This window comes from Artemia franciscana, chromosome 21 (assembly GCF_032884065.1).
Source record: "Artemia franciscana chromosome 21, ASM3288406v1, whole genome shotgun sequence".
In the NCBI taxonomy this organism is placed as follows: domain Eukaryota; kingdom Metazoa; phylum Arthropoda; class Branchiopoda; order Anostraca; family Artemiidae; genus Artemia; species Artemia franciscana.
This window is the reverse complement of record NC_088883.1, coordinates 1,072,022-1,090,226: the sequence shown is the minus strand read 5'-3', so window position 1 is coordinate 1,090,226 and position 18,205 is coordinate 1,072,022. Positions and strand designations below refer to the sequence as shown.

Here is an 18,205-nt window from a genome sequence, read left to right as displayed (position 1 = left end):
ATATATATATATATATATATATATATATAAAAATATATATATATATATATATATATATATATATATATATATATATATATATATATATATATATATATATATATATATATATATATATATATATATATATATATATATATATATATATATATATATATATATATATATATATATATATATATATATATATGTATATATGTATATGTATATATGTATACATATATATATATGTATACATATATATATATATATATATATATATATATATATATATATATATGTATACATATATATATATATATATATATATATATATAAACTAGAAAAATTGTAGTTAATTGACTACTTCTTATCTAGGAAAGGGTTTAGGTTAGGAAAAAGAAACTTTCAGGGATGAATCTACAGGCTAAAATATGGTTCCATGTTGATATTACCTGAACAGTTGTTTTGGGTCATGAAACTATTATTAATAGATACATTTTGACTTTTGGATTATCTTTTCTCTCTTGCATAACTACTGCAAACTCACTGTTATGGAGTTATTCCAGTCCAAATATTCTTGTATTTACACATATAGAATTGCAATAATTTCTGTTTTTGTTGATTAGATGTTTGAAATTGAAAACCTCTAATAGTTTAGAAATAAATTTGGGGTATATATTTGCACATTAGGTGGGTGGGGGTAAAGCATAGCATGTATTAAATATGTAAACTAACCATTGCTATATATAATATATGCTATGCTTTACCCCCTCCCCCTCCTAATGGGCAAATATATAATAACTCGATAATGGTGAGTTTATGGTAGTTTTGAAAGAGAGAAAGATGTTCAAAAAGTCAAAATGCATCTATTAACAATAGTTTCATGACCCAAAACAATTGTTCAGGTAATATCAACATTGACAAAAATATGTTCTGGGAAGGTTTTTAAAGTACCCACCTCCACTCCTTTGTCCTCTAGAGGGCCCTGATATTTGCCTATATGACAGGTCTACACACATTGAAATTATTACAAAACAATATTTTACCTTAATTTTCAGTTACTAGTTGATTTTTCTCTGCTTTTAGTTCTGAAAATACAATTCCTGTTATTTGAGTAGAACTTTGAGCCAAATCAATGTTTTTGCGAAATTTAGGAAATGTATTTGCATATCTTTAAAACCTTATAAAATTGGATTGAGTAATGTTATGAAGCTGAAAACAATTTTGTTGTACTTCAATTAAGCAAAAGATCTATTTTGCATGGTTTCACTTTTATAACACACATATTTTTCAAGATCATCAAAGGCACATTAGGGTAAAATTTATTATATTTAGTTTACCTATTGTTGCTAAAAAGAGGGATATATTAACAGGATAAGTTTGTTTTGGTGTTACTTGGTTGTTTTACATTTGCTGTTGTTTTTTTTTTCTTTCATAGGCATGTATTTTGGGGGTGATACCTGACACGGGGATGCCATGGATATTATGTGGTAGCCACAACACTTGGCTGGGTAGAGAATTTAAAGTGGCGAAACCCTATAGGCCAGTGTATTCTCCTGATGAGCCCTTGTGTTGGGTTGTTGCCTCTGAATTATTTGTCTTTATTATTTTTTCTATTGTTTGGTAAATGATGACTTATACTTATTGACGACATGACTGCCTGTCCATGGATTATTCTTTATGGTTGATTGTGTATGGCTATGCTGTTTGACCTATGTGATTGTATGGATGAGTAGGGTTAAGGCCTCATTCAAGTGCTGGTCTATATTAATCACTAATTTAGGAAAACAGTCTTCCTTTTCTCCTTCTGTCTCTCTCTTTTTTTTTCTTTTTTTTTTCTTTTTTTTTGTGTTTGTGCTGTTGCATTGGTGATTTCTCTTTTCATGATATATATATATATATATATATATATATATATATATATATATATATATATATATATATATATATATATATATATATATATATATATATATATATATATATATATAATCAACAATTATAATCAATTTAAATGGATTACACAATCCAAAATTGAATTAAAATTAAAATTGAAACTGAAGCACAATTAAAATAGAAATTCACATAGGCCTCATGAACATAAAGCATAGGCCTTAAGAATAAATTACAACAATGGAAGAATGGTCAATCTAGAAAAAACCTTGTTTTTTTTGTTGTTTAAAAGTAGTGTACAATTTTCTCTAGCCTTTATTATAAGCCAGTTTTGGCTTCTTGTTTTTTCTGCAGTAAGTAAGGGTAAATATTTTACAAGTAAGCAATAAGTGAAGTAAGCAATAAATTATTTTTTAAGCTTTATTAAATGTTTTAGTTTTCTTAATCATTAAAACCATCAATAAGCCTTTCATCAAAGTAATTTTGGAAGCACTTGACTTAAGACAAGGTTTGTGCCTAAACTGACATTGTAGAATACTCACCTTGCTTTGCTTGCATTAGTGTCTTATTTATTCTTCCTTGTATGAGTCATTGCTTGCTTGCTTGTACATATCGCTTTTTCTTTTTATAAGTGCTTGGGTTATAATAAACAATTAAACTTCTACATGGTGTCAGAAGTAACCAAGTAAAGATGGATTCAGTTCATTGCTCAACACCAACGATCGACTGGAATTCACAAAACTTGAAACATTCATGGAATAGATTTAAGCAGCATGCAAAATTAATGTTCAGTGGCCCCCTTAGTGGTAAAGCAGAAACTGTGAAATGCTCATACTTGCTCATATGGGTTGGTGAAAAAGGCAGGGATATATTTAACACCTTCACTATTGCTGACTCAGAACAGAATGTATCTGCATACCTGGCAAAGTTTGACACTTGTGTGGAACCAATGGCACACCCCATTTTTGCCAGATACAAATTTCACAAAAGGAACCAGGATGCTATAGAGACAGTTGAACAATATGTAACAAGTCTCAAGATCTTAGCAAAAGACTGCTCATTTGGGAATTCGGAAGATGAAATGGTCAGGGACAGGCTAGTTTTTGGTATAAGAAATGACAGAATCAGAGAAAAGTTGCTTACACAGGGATCAACACTCACTCTAACTACTGCCATTAACACAAGCCGAGCAATGGAAGAAACCCAAGCACAACTACTAACTATGAATGAGGCTGAGCACAAGACAGCTATCAAACAAGAAGTCGATGTTGTGAGCAAATATCCTGAATGTTATATGTGTGGTGGACAATATTCCCGTGGACACAAGTGCCCCGCAAAAGGAAAAACATGCTTGAAGTGTGGTAAGATCAACCATTATGCTAGAGTTTGCAAGAGTAAAACAGTTCACCAGCTAGGAATTGCAGGAACAAGCTCTGGTTCTCAGGATATACATGCATTAGACTTCTCCCCTTGCTCGGGAAGCGAGTTGTATATTGATTCAATTCATTCAATGAATCAAACCAAAGACCATCACATTGATCTGTACTTCAGTACACAAAAGAAGTACATCAGCTTCAAGCTTGATACAGGAGCAGATGCCAACATACTTCCATTTAAGGAATATGAGAGATGTTGTCCCCTTCAAAATCACTGCTTGATAACAGGCAAAATCACTGACTGCATTGAAGGAAGGGCAACCAGTTTGGGTCAAACTTAGTGACAAAAAGAGGTGGGAAAGAGCATTGCCAATCAAAGTTTTTGAAGAGTGTATGGACAAAGACTTCTACTTGTTTCTCGTTTTCATTGTTGAGGTCAGGTGTGTGCAACCTTGACAGGGTGTCAGCCACAGGTATTTCAGAATCTGGTCTGTATACAAATTTCAAACTATATGGCTGTATTGACAGCATCATGCATTGTAGCCGTGGCGGTTCTTTGGATATCGGTTTTACAAGGATGCTTTCTAGAGGTTTGTGGTCTGTTGTTATTGTTACGGTTCTGCCATATATATACTGGTGGAAATGCTTGCATCCAAATACAACTGCCAGCAATTCCTTCTCTATTTGTGAATACTGCTGCTCGGTTTCACTCATTGAACGTGAGCCAAAGGCGACAACATTATTGTCAACTGCTAGTACTGCGCCTAGACCATGCTTTGATGCATCTACTTTTACCTCTATGTTTTCGCACTTTGGGTCAAAGTATGCTAAGTTGCTGCAAAGGGCTGACTTTATCTTTGAAAATGCCTTTTCATGAGCTGGTTTCCATTTGTACTCATCAGCCCGTGCTAGCTCTCTTAGGCTTTTGTTTAATGAGGACAAGTTTGGTATGTACCTCGACAAGTAGTTAAGCATGCCTAGAAGTTTTTGAAGCTGCTCGCTGTTTTCTGGCGGTGGCATTTCCGTAATAGCCCGAGTTTTTTCGGGGTCGGGCTTTATTCCTTCCGAGGTCAGAAGATGCCCAAAGTATGGGATGCTCTCTGCACCAAACACACATTTCTCTTGGTTAAACTTCACATTTTTCTCACGCGCACGTTCTAGTGCTGCCTTCAGTCTTTCATCGTGTTCACTATCATCAGCACCACAAATGACTATGTCATCGACTATTAGGCCTAGATTGAGGTTTTCAAAGGCCTCTTCCATTTTTCTCTGGAAATCGTCTTGTGCTGAGTTTAGGCCAAAGGGGTACCTTTTGAATTTGTAACGACCATAGATGGTGTTAAAAGTTGTCAAGTCGGATGATTCATCATCAAGCATCATTGACCAGAATCCACTAGTGGCATTGAGTTTGGAGAAAATCTTAGCTCCAGCACACCTCTGGGTGATGCTCCCGAATGTTGGGATCGGATAATGTGGTCTTTTTAGGTTCTTGTTCAGGTCCATGGGGTCCAGACATATCCTTAAGTTCCCATTTGCTTTCTCCACTATTACAACAGAATTAACCCAGTCAGTAGGCTTTGTAACTTTCTCAATGATTTTCATCTGTTCCAGGCGATCCAGTTCAGCCTTTAATCTTTTCTCTAATGCAAATGGTACACGTTTTGGGGGTTGAACTGTAGGAACTGCTCCTTCCTTCAGCGTCAGCTTACACACGCCAGGAAGTTGGCCAATACCCTCAAAGACATCAGCGTATTGGTCTATCATGATCTTGATTCGATCAGGGCAAGGTTGCATTGTTTGCACATCAAATATGAATTTGACAAGACCAAGATCAACACTGGTTTGCCTACTAATTATTGGCACTTTCTGAGTGTCAACCACGAAGAATTTGTGCTTCTGTCCAGGCCTATCTTTGTATTGTATTTCAGCTTCACACACTCCATATATGTTCAACTTCCCGTTGGTATAGCTTGTCAGGATACTGTTGGTTTTGTTTAGTGTGGGACGGGGATAGTGTGATTCCAGCTGTTTGGCTTTCTGGAACTACAGAGACGAACTTGTAGTCAACCAAGGCATAATCTTGAAGGGGACAAGAGTTGTAGTGCCCCCATCCATGCAGCATGAGATCCTACAACAATTGCATGTATCACATCTTGGCATCACCAAAAACAAGCAGCATGCTAGGACTGTCGTATTCTGGCCTGGTATCACAAAAGATATCACTTCATATATATCCCAGTGTGATGCATGCAATGCCTTTCATGACAAGCAGCAGCAAGAGCCACTTATATGCTCAGAGATCCCAAAGCTATCCTGGGAACACATTGCCATTGACATCTTCAACTGGCAAAATCGCCAGTATCTTATCACTGTCGACTACTATAGTCGATTCTTTGAGCTTGATAAGCTTGACTCATTGACATCATCAGCTATCATTGATAAATTAAAGAGCCAATTTAGTCGCCATGGAATACCAAAATTACTTACATCTGATAACGCTCCAAATTTTCTGTCATCAGAATTCGAGCAATTTGCCAAATTATGGGACTTTAGCCACGAAACGAGCAGTCCGAAATATCCACAAGCTATGGACTTGTTGAAAAGACAGTCCAAACTGCCAAAAAACTCATGTCAAAGGCACTAGAGGACAAATCGGATCCATACTTAGCAATCCTTGAATATCGAAACACACCGATTGATGATAGTCACCACTCACCTGCAGAATTGCTGATGAGTCGCCAGCTTCGTTCCGTACTACCGGTGATTTCATCACAACTCGAACCAAAAATAGTGCCTTACTCGTCGTTTGAATTCAACAAACAAAAGAAACAAGGAATTCAGAAATCTTACCATGACCGAACAGCAAAATCACTGACTGCATTGAAGGAAGGGCAACCAGTTTGGGTCAAACTTAGTGACAAAAAGAGGTGGGAAAGAGCATTGCTAATCAAAGTTTTTGAAGATGCTCCCTGCTCATATCTGGTGAAGACTCAAAATGGCTCAACTTATCGGAGGAACCGACGACACATCAGGCCCCGAATGAGTCCAAATGATGATCCTCTAGGGACCGAAACAGATAATACTCTTCATCCCTCACCAAGACCCATCTTCGATGGCCCATCATTTGGAGCTGGAAACGTCTCGCCATTTGGAACCACACCGTTGCCACAAGTACTCTCGGATCTGTCATCTCTAGAGCAACCATTAACGTCTCCTCTTGCCCTTAGAACTCCAGGGCCTATAGCTGTACCTCCACAGAGCAATGAGGATGTCTCTACCCAGATGCTGAGAGATACCAGATATACCACTCGTTCTGGTCGGTTAGTCAAACCTGTCATTCCCTTGGATCTTTGAAGTAGTAGCTTATAAAGAAGAGGAGATGTAGAATACTCACCTTGCTTTGCTTGCATTAGTGTCTTATTTATAGTGTCTTATTTATTCTTCCTTGTATGAGTGATTGCTTGCTTGCTTGTACATATCGCTTTTTCTTTTTATAGGTGCTTGGGTTATAATAAACAATTAAACTTCTACAGACATGCAGTTTCCTGGATCCTAGTTTGGGCTTTAAATATGATTATTAAAGTGCTGCTTTTTCAATTTAACAAAAGTCAGTATTCTGTAATTTTATTATGTATGCATTAAAGAAAATTATCATACATGCATTGCTACAAAGAAAATTCAAGGCACTAAAAAAAGACATGACAAATAAAAGAAAAAATTGTTTTCAGTAAGTTGTGAAAAACTAGAGAAAAATACCAGTTTGAAAATCTATCATAGTGAATACATAACAATCTGTATGTTTTGTTGACAATTTTAAACTGGAGTGTCATTTCTAAGTGTTGTTGATAGTAAATTATTATTATATGTTTTTTTAGCTGACATTAACTTATTTTGTAGATAATATTATGGATGTGACACAAGCTCCAAACATGGCTGAGCCTATTACTATTCCTGAGACTGCTGTTGTTAAAAATGGTAAGTCATCCAATAAAGATTTTGGTAAAAAACTAAAAAGAAAGCTATTTTTCTTTAGGAAATTGTCTCTTATTCCTCTTGCTCCTAAAGTTCTCTGTAAAAATAACAAAAAAGAAAGAACATGCAACTGCCTAAAAGCTAGGTAATGAAAAAGTTATTTTGCTACACAAAAGTCTAAATTATTAGTTACATTTTTCAGTTCAGGGAGACAAAAAGTCTCTTAAGTTTACAAATTTTTTATTACTATTTTCTGTTTTGATAATTTTCTATTAATTATAAGGACTAGTTTTATTATAATTATCTATAATAATACAATTATATATTAATTATTGAGACTAGTTTCTGTCTCTTACAATAAGCAGTTTCTTAAACCAAATTACCTTCATCATTTTTCATAACATTACTTGATATTTGTTTGTTTTCTGTGATTATCTTTTTGTGATTTTTAAATAAATAAAGAAAAAGAAAAGGAGTTTATGATAAGCTGCATGTTGGTGATTAAAGAGGATACACCAAGCTATCTTCTTTTTTTTTCAGTTACCACTAAGTACCCTTCTTGGCAGCTAATGCACAAGCTGTTGGTTTTTATTGTGTGAAGTTTGCTATTGTCTTTATCTTGCCACTTTTTATCTGTATCATTTCATTGACAAAGAGCACATAATTTCATCAGGTTTTTGTCAATTTGGCCAAATTCTCTCAAGTTTCCCAGTTTTCCCAAACTTGTTATCAAGAGTTGTTCAGGGGTTGCTAGTTTTATATAGCGCAGTCAATAGATTTTGAGTAGTAGGGGTGCAAAAACATTGATTTTTTCTATGGTTTTTTAGTAGATTTTAGACAACTGTCCTTTTTTCCTTTTTGTCCTTTTTTCATAAATATGTGCTATTTTTCAGTATAGCTAAGTGTGATTATCTAATTGATAGCCTACCAAGGATATTCCATGTTTTATTTTCCAGACAGCATAGTCTTTATGTTTATTGTAAATAATATTTTCATCACAGAGATTTGTTTGTTGATTTTAATCAATACTTGTTCTAAGATTCAAGATTAAGCTATATTGAATCCAATGATAGTTTAATCTCTAGTAGTATGATTTGTATGTTTGTTGTGTCTTAAAATTACAAGCTTGTCTCTAGGCAGTATTTGCTGTCAATTGACACCCTTGTAAAAAGGAAGATCTTTTTTCAGGGGGGGGGGGGTAGAAAAAAATTCATATAATAAGTAATAATCTTTCAGTTATTTCATTAGAATTGGAAGGAAACATATTTCAATTACCAGCTATGGTAAGTCAATGTTTCTGAAACAGGAAGTGGGGTACCTATTTTCTCTCATGTATATGCACAAGTTTTCTGAATCATTTTACCAGTATAGAATTTGAAACGAAATGTGTAAAAGATGCAATAATAGGATTAATTGAACAATTTTAAGAAAGCTAGGACTAGCATTCAAAGGAAAAAGCCCTATTGTCACCTATTGTTTGGTGGCTCTTTCATGCTAGATAATTTTCAAGACTGTTTTAGCTCTAATTCTAAATATTTTGTGTTGGCTATTTGCTAAACATAGTTTTATTTCTCTCCTTATAAGGGTCATTATTCTTTCTTGTGGCCATTGTGTTGAAAATGGGAAGCAGCTGGTCTTGCTTTGTAAGTTTTTGTTTTAAATGTGTTTGATGTCCCTTTTATTTACACTTTCTTTCAGAAGTTGAAGAGTCTTTACCAAGTCATGACAAGGAGCTTCTTGACTGTCCAAACCATCTTATATCTTTTAAAAGGGAAGATGTTCCTGTGGGTACTATTGGCTGTTTTTCAGGACCATGTAAACTTGAACCTGACAACAAGGAACTGAGCTCTGCATATTTTGACAGTGAAGGTACATCTCAAGCATTTGGTTTTTGTATAATCAAATATTTTGAGTAATATTTTATTGGGAAAAACCAGAACAAATTACAATTTAATTGGACTTCATAATCTTAAAATTTGAAAATGCTGTAGCCAAAACAAGATGAAAAAAAATATACTTGAAACCATGCAATGGATTATGGACAACAATTCCTGCAAATTCTGGAATTTGCAAATTTCTCTACAAAAATTATTATTTTGTTCAAAGAACTTGTTTCAGTTCTAAAATAAAATATTAAATTAGTGTCCTTGTACTATAGTAGTAAATAGTAGGTATTGCAGTGTAAACATTTTGTATTTGTAGATGATGGTATTTATTTTTTCACTCTTCTTTTTTTATCTCCATTGCTGTAAATTGAGCAGAAAATATATTATTATTATTATATAAAATTTTTAAATAGCATTACTAAACGTTCATAGTAGGACTCAGTTTGCATTATGAATTTTTGGAAAACACATCAAAGTAATTTAAGTATTAAACACAAAACCATACACTCAGTGTCAAATATTCCCCTAAAATTGACCTAAGTTTTTAAAAGGAAAGACTTTAGTGTTACATAAATCAGCACCATATTTATGGTGTTTGCAAATCTTTAAAGGGATTATGCTACCATATGTAGATATTTCCATAAATATTTCTAGAAAACCCCAGTTTAAACAAAAGTTTAAATGGTGAGATGTTTATTATAAATGTTCAGTTATAAAAGAATGCCCAGCATTTATAGGAGTAGGTCAGAGAGGAACAGAATTTTCGTGTGGAAAAAGTGAAAACTATATTTCTGTTATGTCCACACGAGTATTAGTAGTGAAAAATGGTGCAAAAAACAAAACCACTTAAAGCAATGACATATACACATGAGCCTTGAGATTTTTCTTGTCATAGTATTTTCAGTAGAAAAAAAAAGAATTTGAAGATATTTTAAATACAAATAAGTTAACATGAACTTTTTCCACACACTTACAAGCCACACTCCTTCAATGGAAGTGGTGCAGACCACTTAGGGTGGCACTGCAGGTGTTGCGCCAAGAGAAGAAAGTGATAGGTCACTTCTGAACTATATGAAGACTACAAAAGATGTGAGGGTATTTTCCTTCGTGTGCTTTAGCTACTAGAGCCTAAGGCTTTTTTGTTAGTTAGCTAAATACACTGGAAGGATTTTAGACTTACAGACACATATTCAAAACTTTATACTGCATACTTAACAACCTCCCACTCTTCAAATCCTGCACTCTATCTAAAGTCCCAATTCAATCTGTAGATAAAATCCTAATTTGTGAAATGGGTTCCTATTTATCTAATTATGATGCTTTAGTTTGTTCAGTTTTCATATTATATGTCATTTTTCACATCTGTTTTTTTATGTCTTGGTGGGCTATTAATTATTGAGAATGTTTTATCATACTTTGCTTATTTTCCATCTCTTAGTTCTAGAAGCTAAATATGCTTTGCCTAGTCATGTCAACATGATCAAAGAAACTTCTACTAATTCTACTCTATCACCTGAGCATGAACAGCTACCTTTGAGTATTGAATCCAGTATATCCAATTTAACATCTGTGTTGGACTCCCAAGATGTAGATGTTAAGGATAAAGGTGTACTTGAAGATAATGGAGTTGTAATATTAGTTTGAAAAAGAAAATTCTCCAATTCACTTATCCCCTAATCCAACTAAAATACTCATCTTCCATTATCCCACATACTCTGCTTAAGTATTAATCTACTACATGCCATATTGATCCCTCCAATGCCAAATTTCAAGAGAGAAGAAGATACCAGTAGCAGTCAAGGCCACCGATGGAGAATACACCCCCAAAACTTTGGTCCCAGATGTTGTGAGTCACAAACTTAGAGCTACACATAGATTACCTCTAGAAATTCATATTTTTATCTTGGGTGTGGCGAGTTCTTATTTTTCATTACACAAAAATTTAAATTTAATGTTTTTCAAATTTAAGTCCACTGTGAATATAGGCGTTTTCTATAGTTCTATAATATCTTAGTAAAGTTCTTCAAGAGCTCCTCAGAAACTACAGAGTAGCATTGACTAAATTGTAAACTCAAAAGATGCTTGTGAAATTATAGAGCTCTAGAGTCGTTTTTTTTAAATAAGCCAAAGGTAGAAGTGCTGCTAATTGGCTATTATGATTTTCCAGTCCCCAAAGGCTAGTTCCCAGTAAGTACTAATAGGTTAGCTCTAGTTATTTCTATTTCAAAAAGATAATTAGCAATCTTTTGGATATGAAAATGTGTCAATAAAGTGCTTAATCATAAAACTAGTTTTCTGTTAACCAAATTTTCTTTTATTAATTATCATGGTTCTATCAAATTATAGCACTTAAATTTGTTTAGGCCTTGTGTTTTGTGTCAATTTTTTCATTTGTAGTCCGTTTATCTTGTGAGGTTTTCATTATTTCTTGGTAAATTATTGAGTATATTTAATTGTGCTTCTATCATTTTCTGTCTCTGTTTATTTTTTTAGAAGCTGTAGATAGTCTATCAATTGAAACTGAAACGATTGGAGAAACTTCTATTTCTACTCTATTGCCTCAGCATCAACGGCTACCTGTGGGAATTGCATCCAGAATATTCAACTTAACATCTGCATTAGATTCCCAAAATCTGGACATCAATGATGAAGGTATATTTGAAACTAGTAGTGTTGTGAACTTAGTTTGAAAAAGAAATATTTAGTCAAACATAAAAAGTTTTTGTAAATTTTACAAGGATAATATCAACAGTATATTAAGCAATATAAACAACATAACTCACATTCAAACATTTTATTAACCTCAAAAATTGGAGAGTACAAGTAAAAATAAAAATCAACAAACTGGCTATATAAACTTAAGACAACAAACAAATATAAATACTGGCCAATGTGCTCAAACCCTAAATTACAATAATAATGTTTAGTTACATTTCAGTGATAACATCATAAATTTTAACATAAACCTGCATCAAATTTTTAAAAAAATGGATATTTTAGAAATAATAAAAATTATCCGACCCAGCTAAAGACAAAAAAATTCTAGTTTCAATCGAAAATTCTAGAGGGGGCTCTGAGGAATCAATAACCCCAGCGAATTAAATTTTTGTTGCTTCTTATTCATTATCGCAATGGAATTGTTCATACCATATTTTTTCATTGCTGATGACGTAGACTGAATTTTTGAAAGTCGACATAAAATTTTTTTAAAATAAATAAAATACTATTTTAATATTTGAACGACTTAGAAGAACTAATAATAAAATTTCAATCAAATAATAAAAATTATCCCACCCAGCTAAAGAAAAAAAAATATAGTTTCAATCAAGTATTCCAGAGTGAGCTGTGGGAAATCAATAGCCCTAATGAATTAATTTTTGGTTGATTTTTACTCATTATTGCAATGGGATTGTTCATACCATATTTTGTTCTCATTGATGACGTAGAATGAAATTTTGAAAGTTGACTTAGAAAGTTTCTAAAATAAAAAAAAAATTATTTTAGTATTTTAACAATTAGAAGAACAAAAATACGGTAACCATACTAAATATAGAAGAACTTAAGGTTGAGCTACAGAATTAAAAACATGAGTTTATGAATTTCTGTTCAAAAAGTCCTGGAGAGAAATTATCCCACCAACACTTGCAGATATTCAAAAAAGGACAAATTTTATTATATTTGCTTGACAAAGGAGTAGTGACCATAAGGAATATTTAGGATCTATGGTCCTAGGATAAGGATCATAAGGAATATCTGAATAAAGGAATGAAAATTACATGAAAATGTTTGAAGTGTCACATTATATGTTAAATGTTTTTAAAGCGTTTAAATAGTATTACCAAAAATCTTTGGTGGGCTACGTTTGTATTTTGAATGATACAACTCAATGACATGAAAACTCAAAACATGACTTAAAAACATGAAAATAACTCAAATGTTAAGCAAAAAAAGCGAGACATTTTTATGCACTTGGTATTAACCAAGTGACATATAGCGATCACAAACTCTGTTGGTCTGTCCTGGTTTTGCTACTTTAGGCACTTCCAGGTAAGCTAATAAGATGAAATTTTGCAGGCGTATCTGGGACTGGACCAGATTAAATCGAAAATAATCGTTTTCCCGATTCCACCATCCGGGGGGGGGGGGGTAGTGGGGGGCTGGTTAATTCGGAAAAAATAGAAAAAATGAAGTTTTTTTTAACTTATGAGTGGGTGATGGGATCTTAATGAGATTTGATGCTCGGAAGGATATCATATCTCAGAGCTCTTATTTTAAATCCTGACCAGATTCGGTGACATTGGGGGAAGTTGGAGGGGGGAACCTAAAATCTTGGAAAACGCTTAGAGTGGAGGGATTGGGATGAAACTTGGTTGGAAAAATAAGCAAAAGTCCTAAATACGTGATTGACATAACCGGAACGGATCTGCTCTATTTGGGGGGGGGGGCTGGAGGGGGGAGGGTCAATTCTGAAAAATTAGAAAAAATGAGATATTTTTAACTTACGAAGGAGTGATTGGATTGTAGTGAAATTTGAAGTTTGGAAGGATATCTTGTCTCAGAGCTCTTATTTTAAATCCGGATTCGGTGACTTTGGGGGGAGTTGGGAAAATTGGTAGGCGTGTCAGGGACCTGCGTAAATTGTCTTGATAAAGTCGTTTTCCCCGATCCGACCGTCTGGTGGGCTGAAAGGAGAAGAAAAATTAGAAAAAAATGAGGTTTCTTAACTTACGAACGGGTAAACGGATCTTAATGAAATTTGATATTTAGAAGTATATCGCGCCTCAGAGCTCTCATTTTAAATCCTGCCCGGATCCGGTGACATTGGGGGGAGTTGGAGGGGGAAACCTAAAATTTTGGAAAACGCTTAGAGTGGAGGGATCGGGATGAAACTTGGTGGGAAAAATAAGCACACGTCCCAGATACGTGACCTGACGTAATCCAGTCTCTTTGAGGGGGGGGGGGGGGGGGGTTAGGGTTAATTCTGAAAAAATAGAAAAAACGAGGCATTTTTAACTTAAGAAGAAGTGATTGGAATTTAATGAAATTTGATATTTAGGAAGACTTTGTAACTCAGATCTCTTGTTTTAAATCCCGGCCGGATCCAGTTTCATTAGGGGAAGTTGGGGGGGGGGGTGTGGTGGAAATCTTGGGAAACGCTTAGAGTGGAGAGATCAGGATGAAACTTGGTAGGAAGGATAAGCACAAGTCCAAGATAAGTGACTGACATACCCGGGCCGGGTTTGCTGTCTTTGGGGGAGTTGGGGGGAGAGGGTAATTTGGGAACATTAGAAAAAAAGAGGTATTTGTAACTTACGATTGAGTGGTCAGATCCTGATGAAATTTGACATTTAGAAGGATCTTGTGTTTCAGAGCTCTTATTTTAAATCCCGACCAGATCTGGAGATATTGGGGGAGTTGGAGGGGGAAATCTTGGAAAACGTGAAAATTGACGTATCTTTATCTTGCGAATGGGTGATCGGATCTTAATGAAACTTGAAATATAGCAATATCTTATGTCTCAGATGCTCCTGGGGAGGGTCAATTCTGAAAAATTAGAAAAAAATGAGACATTTTTAACTTACGAGTGGGTGATCGGATCTTAAAGGATTTTGATATTTAGAAGGACCTCGTGTCTCAGAGCTCTTATTTTAAATCCTAACCGGTACTAAACCTCTGATTTTCCTTTTAAAATAATCTATTGATTCGTAGAATTTCGCTAGAGCTCATGCCATATGAGCTCTTGGCTCTTCCGACCTCGTCACAAGTGCCATATGAGCTCTTAGCTCTTGTTCTTTGTAAAGCTCGAATTATTAAAAGTAACTAAACTTCCTTTTTAAGTAACCAAAAAGTTAAACCAGCACAGCCTGTGAATTTAGATGCCAAAGTGGACATTTATCTTAGATTTAGGCCAAAAAGAAAAGCTGATTCAGAATAAAAACAATAGTTTTTATTTACATTCAGCAGAACAAAAATATTTTGTTTTTTAAACACCTTTTTGAGAATTGTGAAAAAAAAAATCCCGAAGCCGATCAAAGATGAAATTCTAATTTATGGAAAGTTGCTGTTAAATTAGTCTTCAAAGAGAAATTATGATATAAGTCCAACTAGGTGAGCGATGTGGAAAAGGAAATTATTTGTTAAAACCTGTCAATTTTTTTCAAATTTTTAGGTCTTTGCATAGACACCGGCTGTGAAAAACTTTTACCATTAGAGTGTGACATCTGCCCTGCAATTTTTAGGGATTACAGAAATTTAGTTGCTCACATTATGGAACACCAGATGGGAGAGACAAGAAAATGTCCTATTTGTTTGTGTGAAGGTATTGGCAATGTGAGTCAACATCTAGTTATACATGGTCATTTTTCACAAAGCGTGTCTAATCTAGAACTACAGGGAAGTTCATCACTAGCTGTTACACAGAATCCTTCTGCAATTGTATGCTTAAATTCATTTGAATTGGATTCTGAAGCAAAAAACTTGGACAATCATAAGATATATTTGAATAGTTCCTCGCGAGGTAGAAAACCCAGAATACTGAAAAGATATAAAGAAGCATATACAGGGATAAAGCAATATATTTGTGATGTATGTGACAAAACGTTTGCACGGTCGTGTAGTTTGATTCAGCATCAAAAAGTACATACGGGTGAAAAACCGTTTAAATGTGAAGTATGTGAAAAAACTTTTTCTTTGTCAAGCAGTTTGATTAACCACCAAAGAGTACACACGGGTGAAAAACCCTTTAAATGTGAAGTATGTGAAAAAACTTTTTCTCAGTCAAGCCGTTTGATTAAGCACCAAAGAGTCCACACGGGTGAAAAACCCTTTAAATGTGATGTATGTGAAAAAACTTTTTCTCAGTCAAGCAGTTTGATTAAACACCAAAGAGTCCACACGGGTGAAAAACCCTTTAAATGTGAAGTATGTGAAAAAACTTTTTCTCAGTCAAGCAGTTTGATTAACCACCAAAGAGTACACACGGGTGAAAAACCCTTTAAATGTGATGTATGTGAAAAAACTTTTTCTTAGTCAAGCAGTTTGATTAACCACCAAAGACTACACACGGGTGAAAAACCCTTTAAATGTGAAGTATGTGAAAAAACTTTTTCTCAGTCAAGCAGTTTGATTAAACACCAAAGAGTACACACGGGTGAAAAACCCTTGCAATGTGATGTATGTGAAAAAACTTTTTCTCAGTCAAGCAGTTTGATTAAACACCAAAGAGTCCACACGGGTGAAAAACCCTTTAAATGTGATGTATGTGAAAAAACTTTTTCTGAGTCAGGCAGTTTGATTGAACACCAAAGAGTACACACGGGTGATAAACCCTTTAAATGTGATGTATGTGAAAAAACTTTTTCTCAGTCAAGCAGTTTGATTAAACACCAAAGAGTCCACACGGGTGAAAAACCCTTTAAATGTGATGTATGTGAAAAAACTTTTTCTCAGTCAAGCAGTTTGATTGAACACCAAAGAGTACACACGGGTGAAAAACCCTTTAAATGTGAAGTATGTGAAAAAACTTTTTCTCAGTCAAGCAGTTTGATTAAACACCAAAGAGTCCACACGGGTGAAAAACCCTTTAAATGTGATGTATGTCAAAAAACTTTTTCTCAGTCAAGCAGTTTGATTAAACACCAAAGAGTACACACGGGTGAAAAACCCTTTAAATGTGAAGTATGTGAAAAAACTTTTTCTCAGTCAAGCAGTTTGATTAAACACCAAAGAGTCCACACGGGTGAAAAACCCTTTAAATGTGATGTATGTGAAAAAACTTTTTCTCAGTCAAGCAGTTTGATTAAACACCAAAGAGTCCACACGGGTGAAAAACCCTTTAAATGTGATGTATGTGAAAAAACTTTTTCTGAGTCAGGCAGTTTGATTAAACACCAAAGACTACACACGGGTGAAAAACCCTTTAAATGTGAAGTGTGTGAGAAAGCTTTTTCTGTGTCAAGCAATTTGATTAACCACTAAAGAGTACACACGGGTGAAAAACCCTTTAAATGTGAAGTATGTGAAAAAACGTTTTCTGAGTCAAGCGGTTTGAGTAGGCACCGAAGAGTACACACGGGTGAGAAACCCTTTAAATGTGAAGTATGTGAAAAAACTTTTTCTTTGTCAAGCAGTTTGATTAAACACCAAAGAGTCCACACGGGTGAAAAACCCTTTAAATGTGAAGTATGTGAAAAAGCTTTTTCTGGGTCAAGCAGTTTGATTGGGCACCGAAGAGTACACGCTATGGAGAAACCATTTAAGTCTGATACATGCTAGGGAGAATATTCTTGTAAATCAAGTCTTAATAATCATATATCAGCCCATTCATAGAAAAAGCCTACTAGTCCATAGTCTACACTAATAACTTCTGCGGTCTTGCTGAACCCTATTGTAAATTATTCCTTGTTTTTTTTTGTTTTTTTTTGCTGCTCATTTATTTATTTTTTACTTTTTTTGTTTTAATTAATTGATTTGTTGAATATTTTTGTTCATTTTTTCAGTGATTTTCTTTTGCTTTTTGTTTTTACCCGTTCTTTCCTTTGGCTATAATTATTTTTTCCAGCCAAAGATCTAAATTGATTTGGATAAAAGGAAGTACTTTATCCGGACTCAACACCTGGTTAGCCCGGTATGAAAGACCCTGCTCAAACGTAAGATTACAAAATACGACAATGTTTTTGAACCTTGATATTAAATCTCCACAAAGCTTCTGATCCCTCAAAATAACGAAAACAAAGCTATTGCTCCTTAAAAAAAAATAGTCTGAAAAAATATGGTACTAGAATTTGTCTGGAAATTTAGAATCAGAAAAGGACTTCATTGAATCTAAAGTACCAGGTCATCACAATTCTAAAGATTATAATTATTGCTGTCATCTAGCAATGACTAGTGAAGACAAAAGGAACCTGTTTGTTAAATTTTAGATTATTGATTGTTACCAGAATGAGTTAGTAATTAAAAAGCTTCTTAATTGGATTAATAATTTCAAAGTTATTGATCAGACTAGAATGAAAAAAGAGGTTGACAATAAAAAAAAAAAAAAAAAAAAAAAAACAGCCTAAGAAGTAATATCACAATTCTCAGATCTACCTTAGTATT

General features: G+C 34.2%; 2 protein-coding genes across 2 annotated transcripts in view; one reads left to right on the top strand and one right to left on the bottom strand.

Moving 5' to 3' along the window:
- LOC136040913 (zinc finger protein 271-like) overlaps positions 1-18,160 on the top strand; it is a 298,248-nt gene extending 280,088 nt beyond the window's left edge. Inside the window, 4 exon segments of the mRNA XM_065725333.1 lie at positions 7,149-7,226; positions 8,922-9,092; positions 11,603-11,761; positions 15,279-18,160. Coding sequence (XP_065581405.1) covers positions 7,149-7,226; positions 8,922-9,092; positions 11,603-11,761; positions 15,279-17,383 — 2,513 coding nt within the window. The 3' untranslated portion in view covers positions 17,384-18,160.
- The window catches only part of LOC136040916 (zinc finger protein 271-like), a 59,634-nt gene that overhangs the window by 31,917 nt on the left and 9,512 nt on the right, over positions 1-18,205 (bottom strand).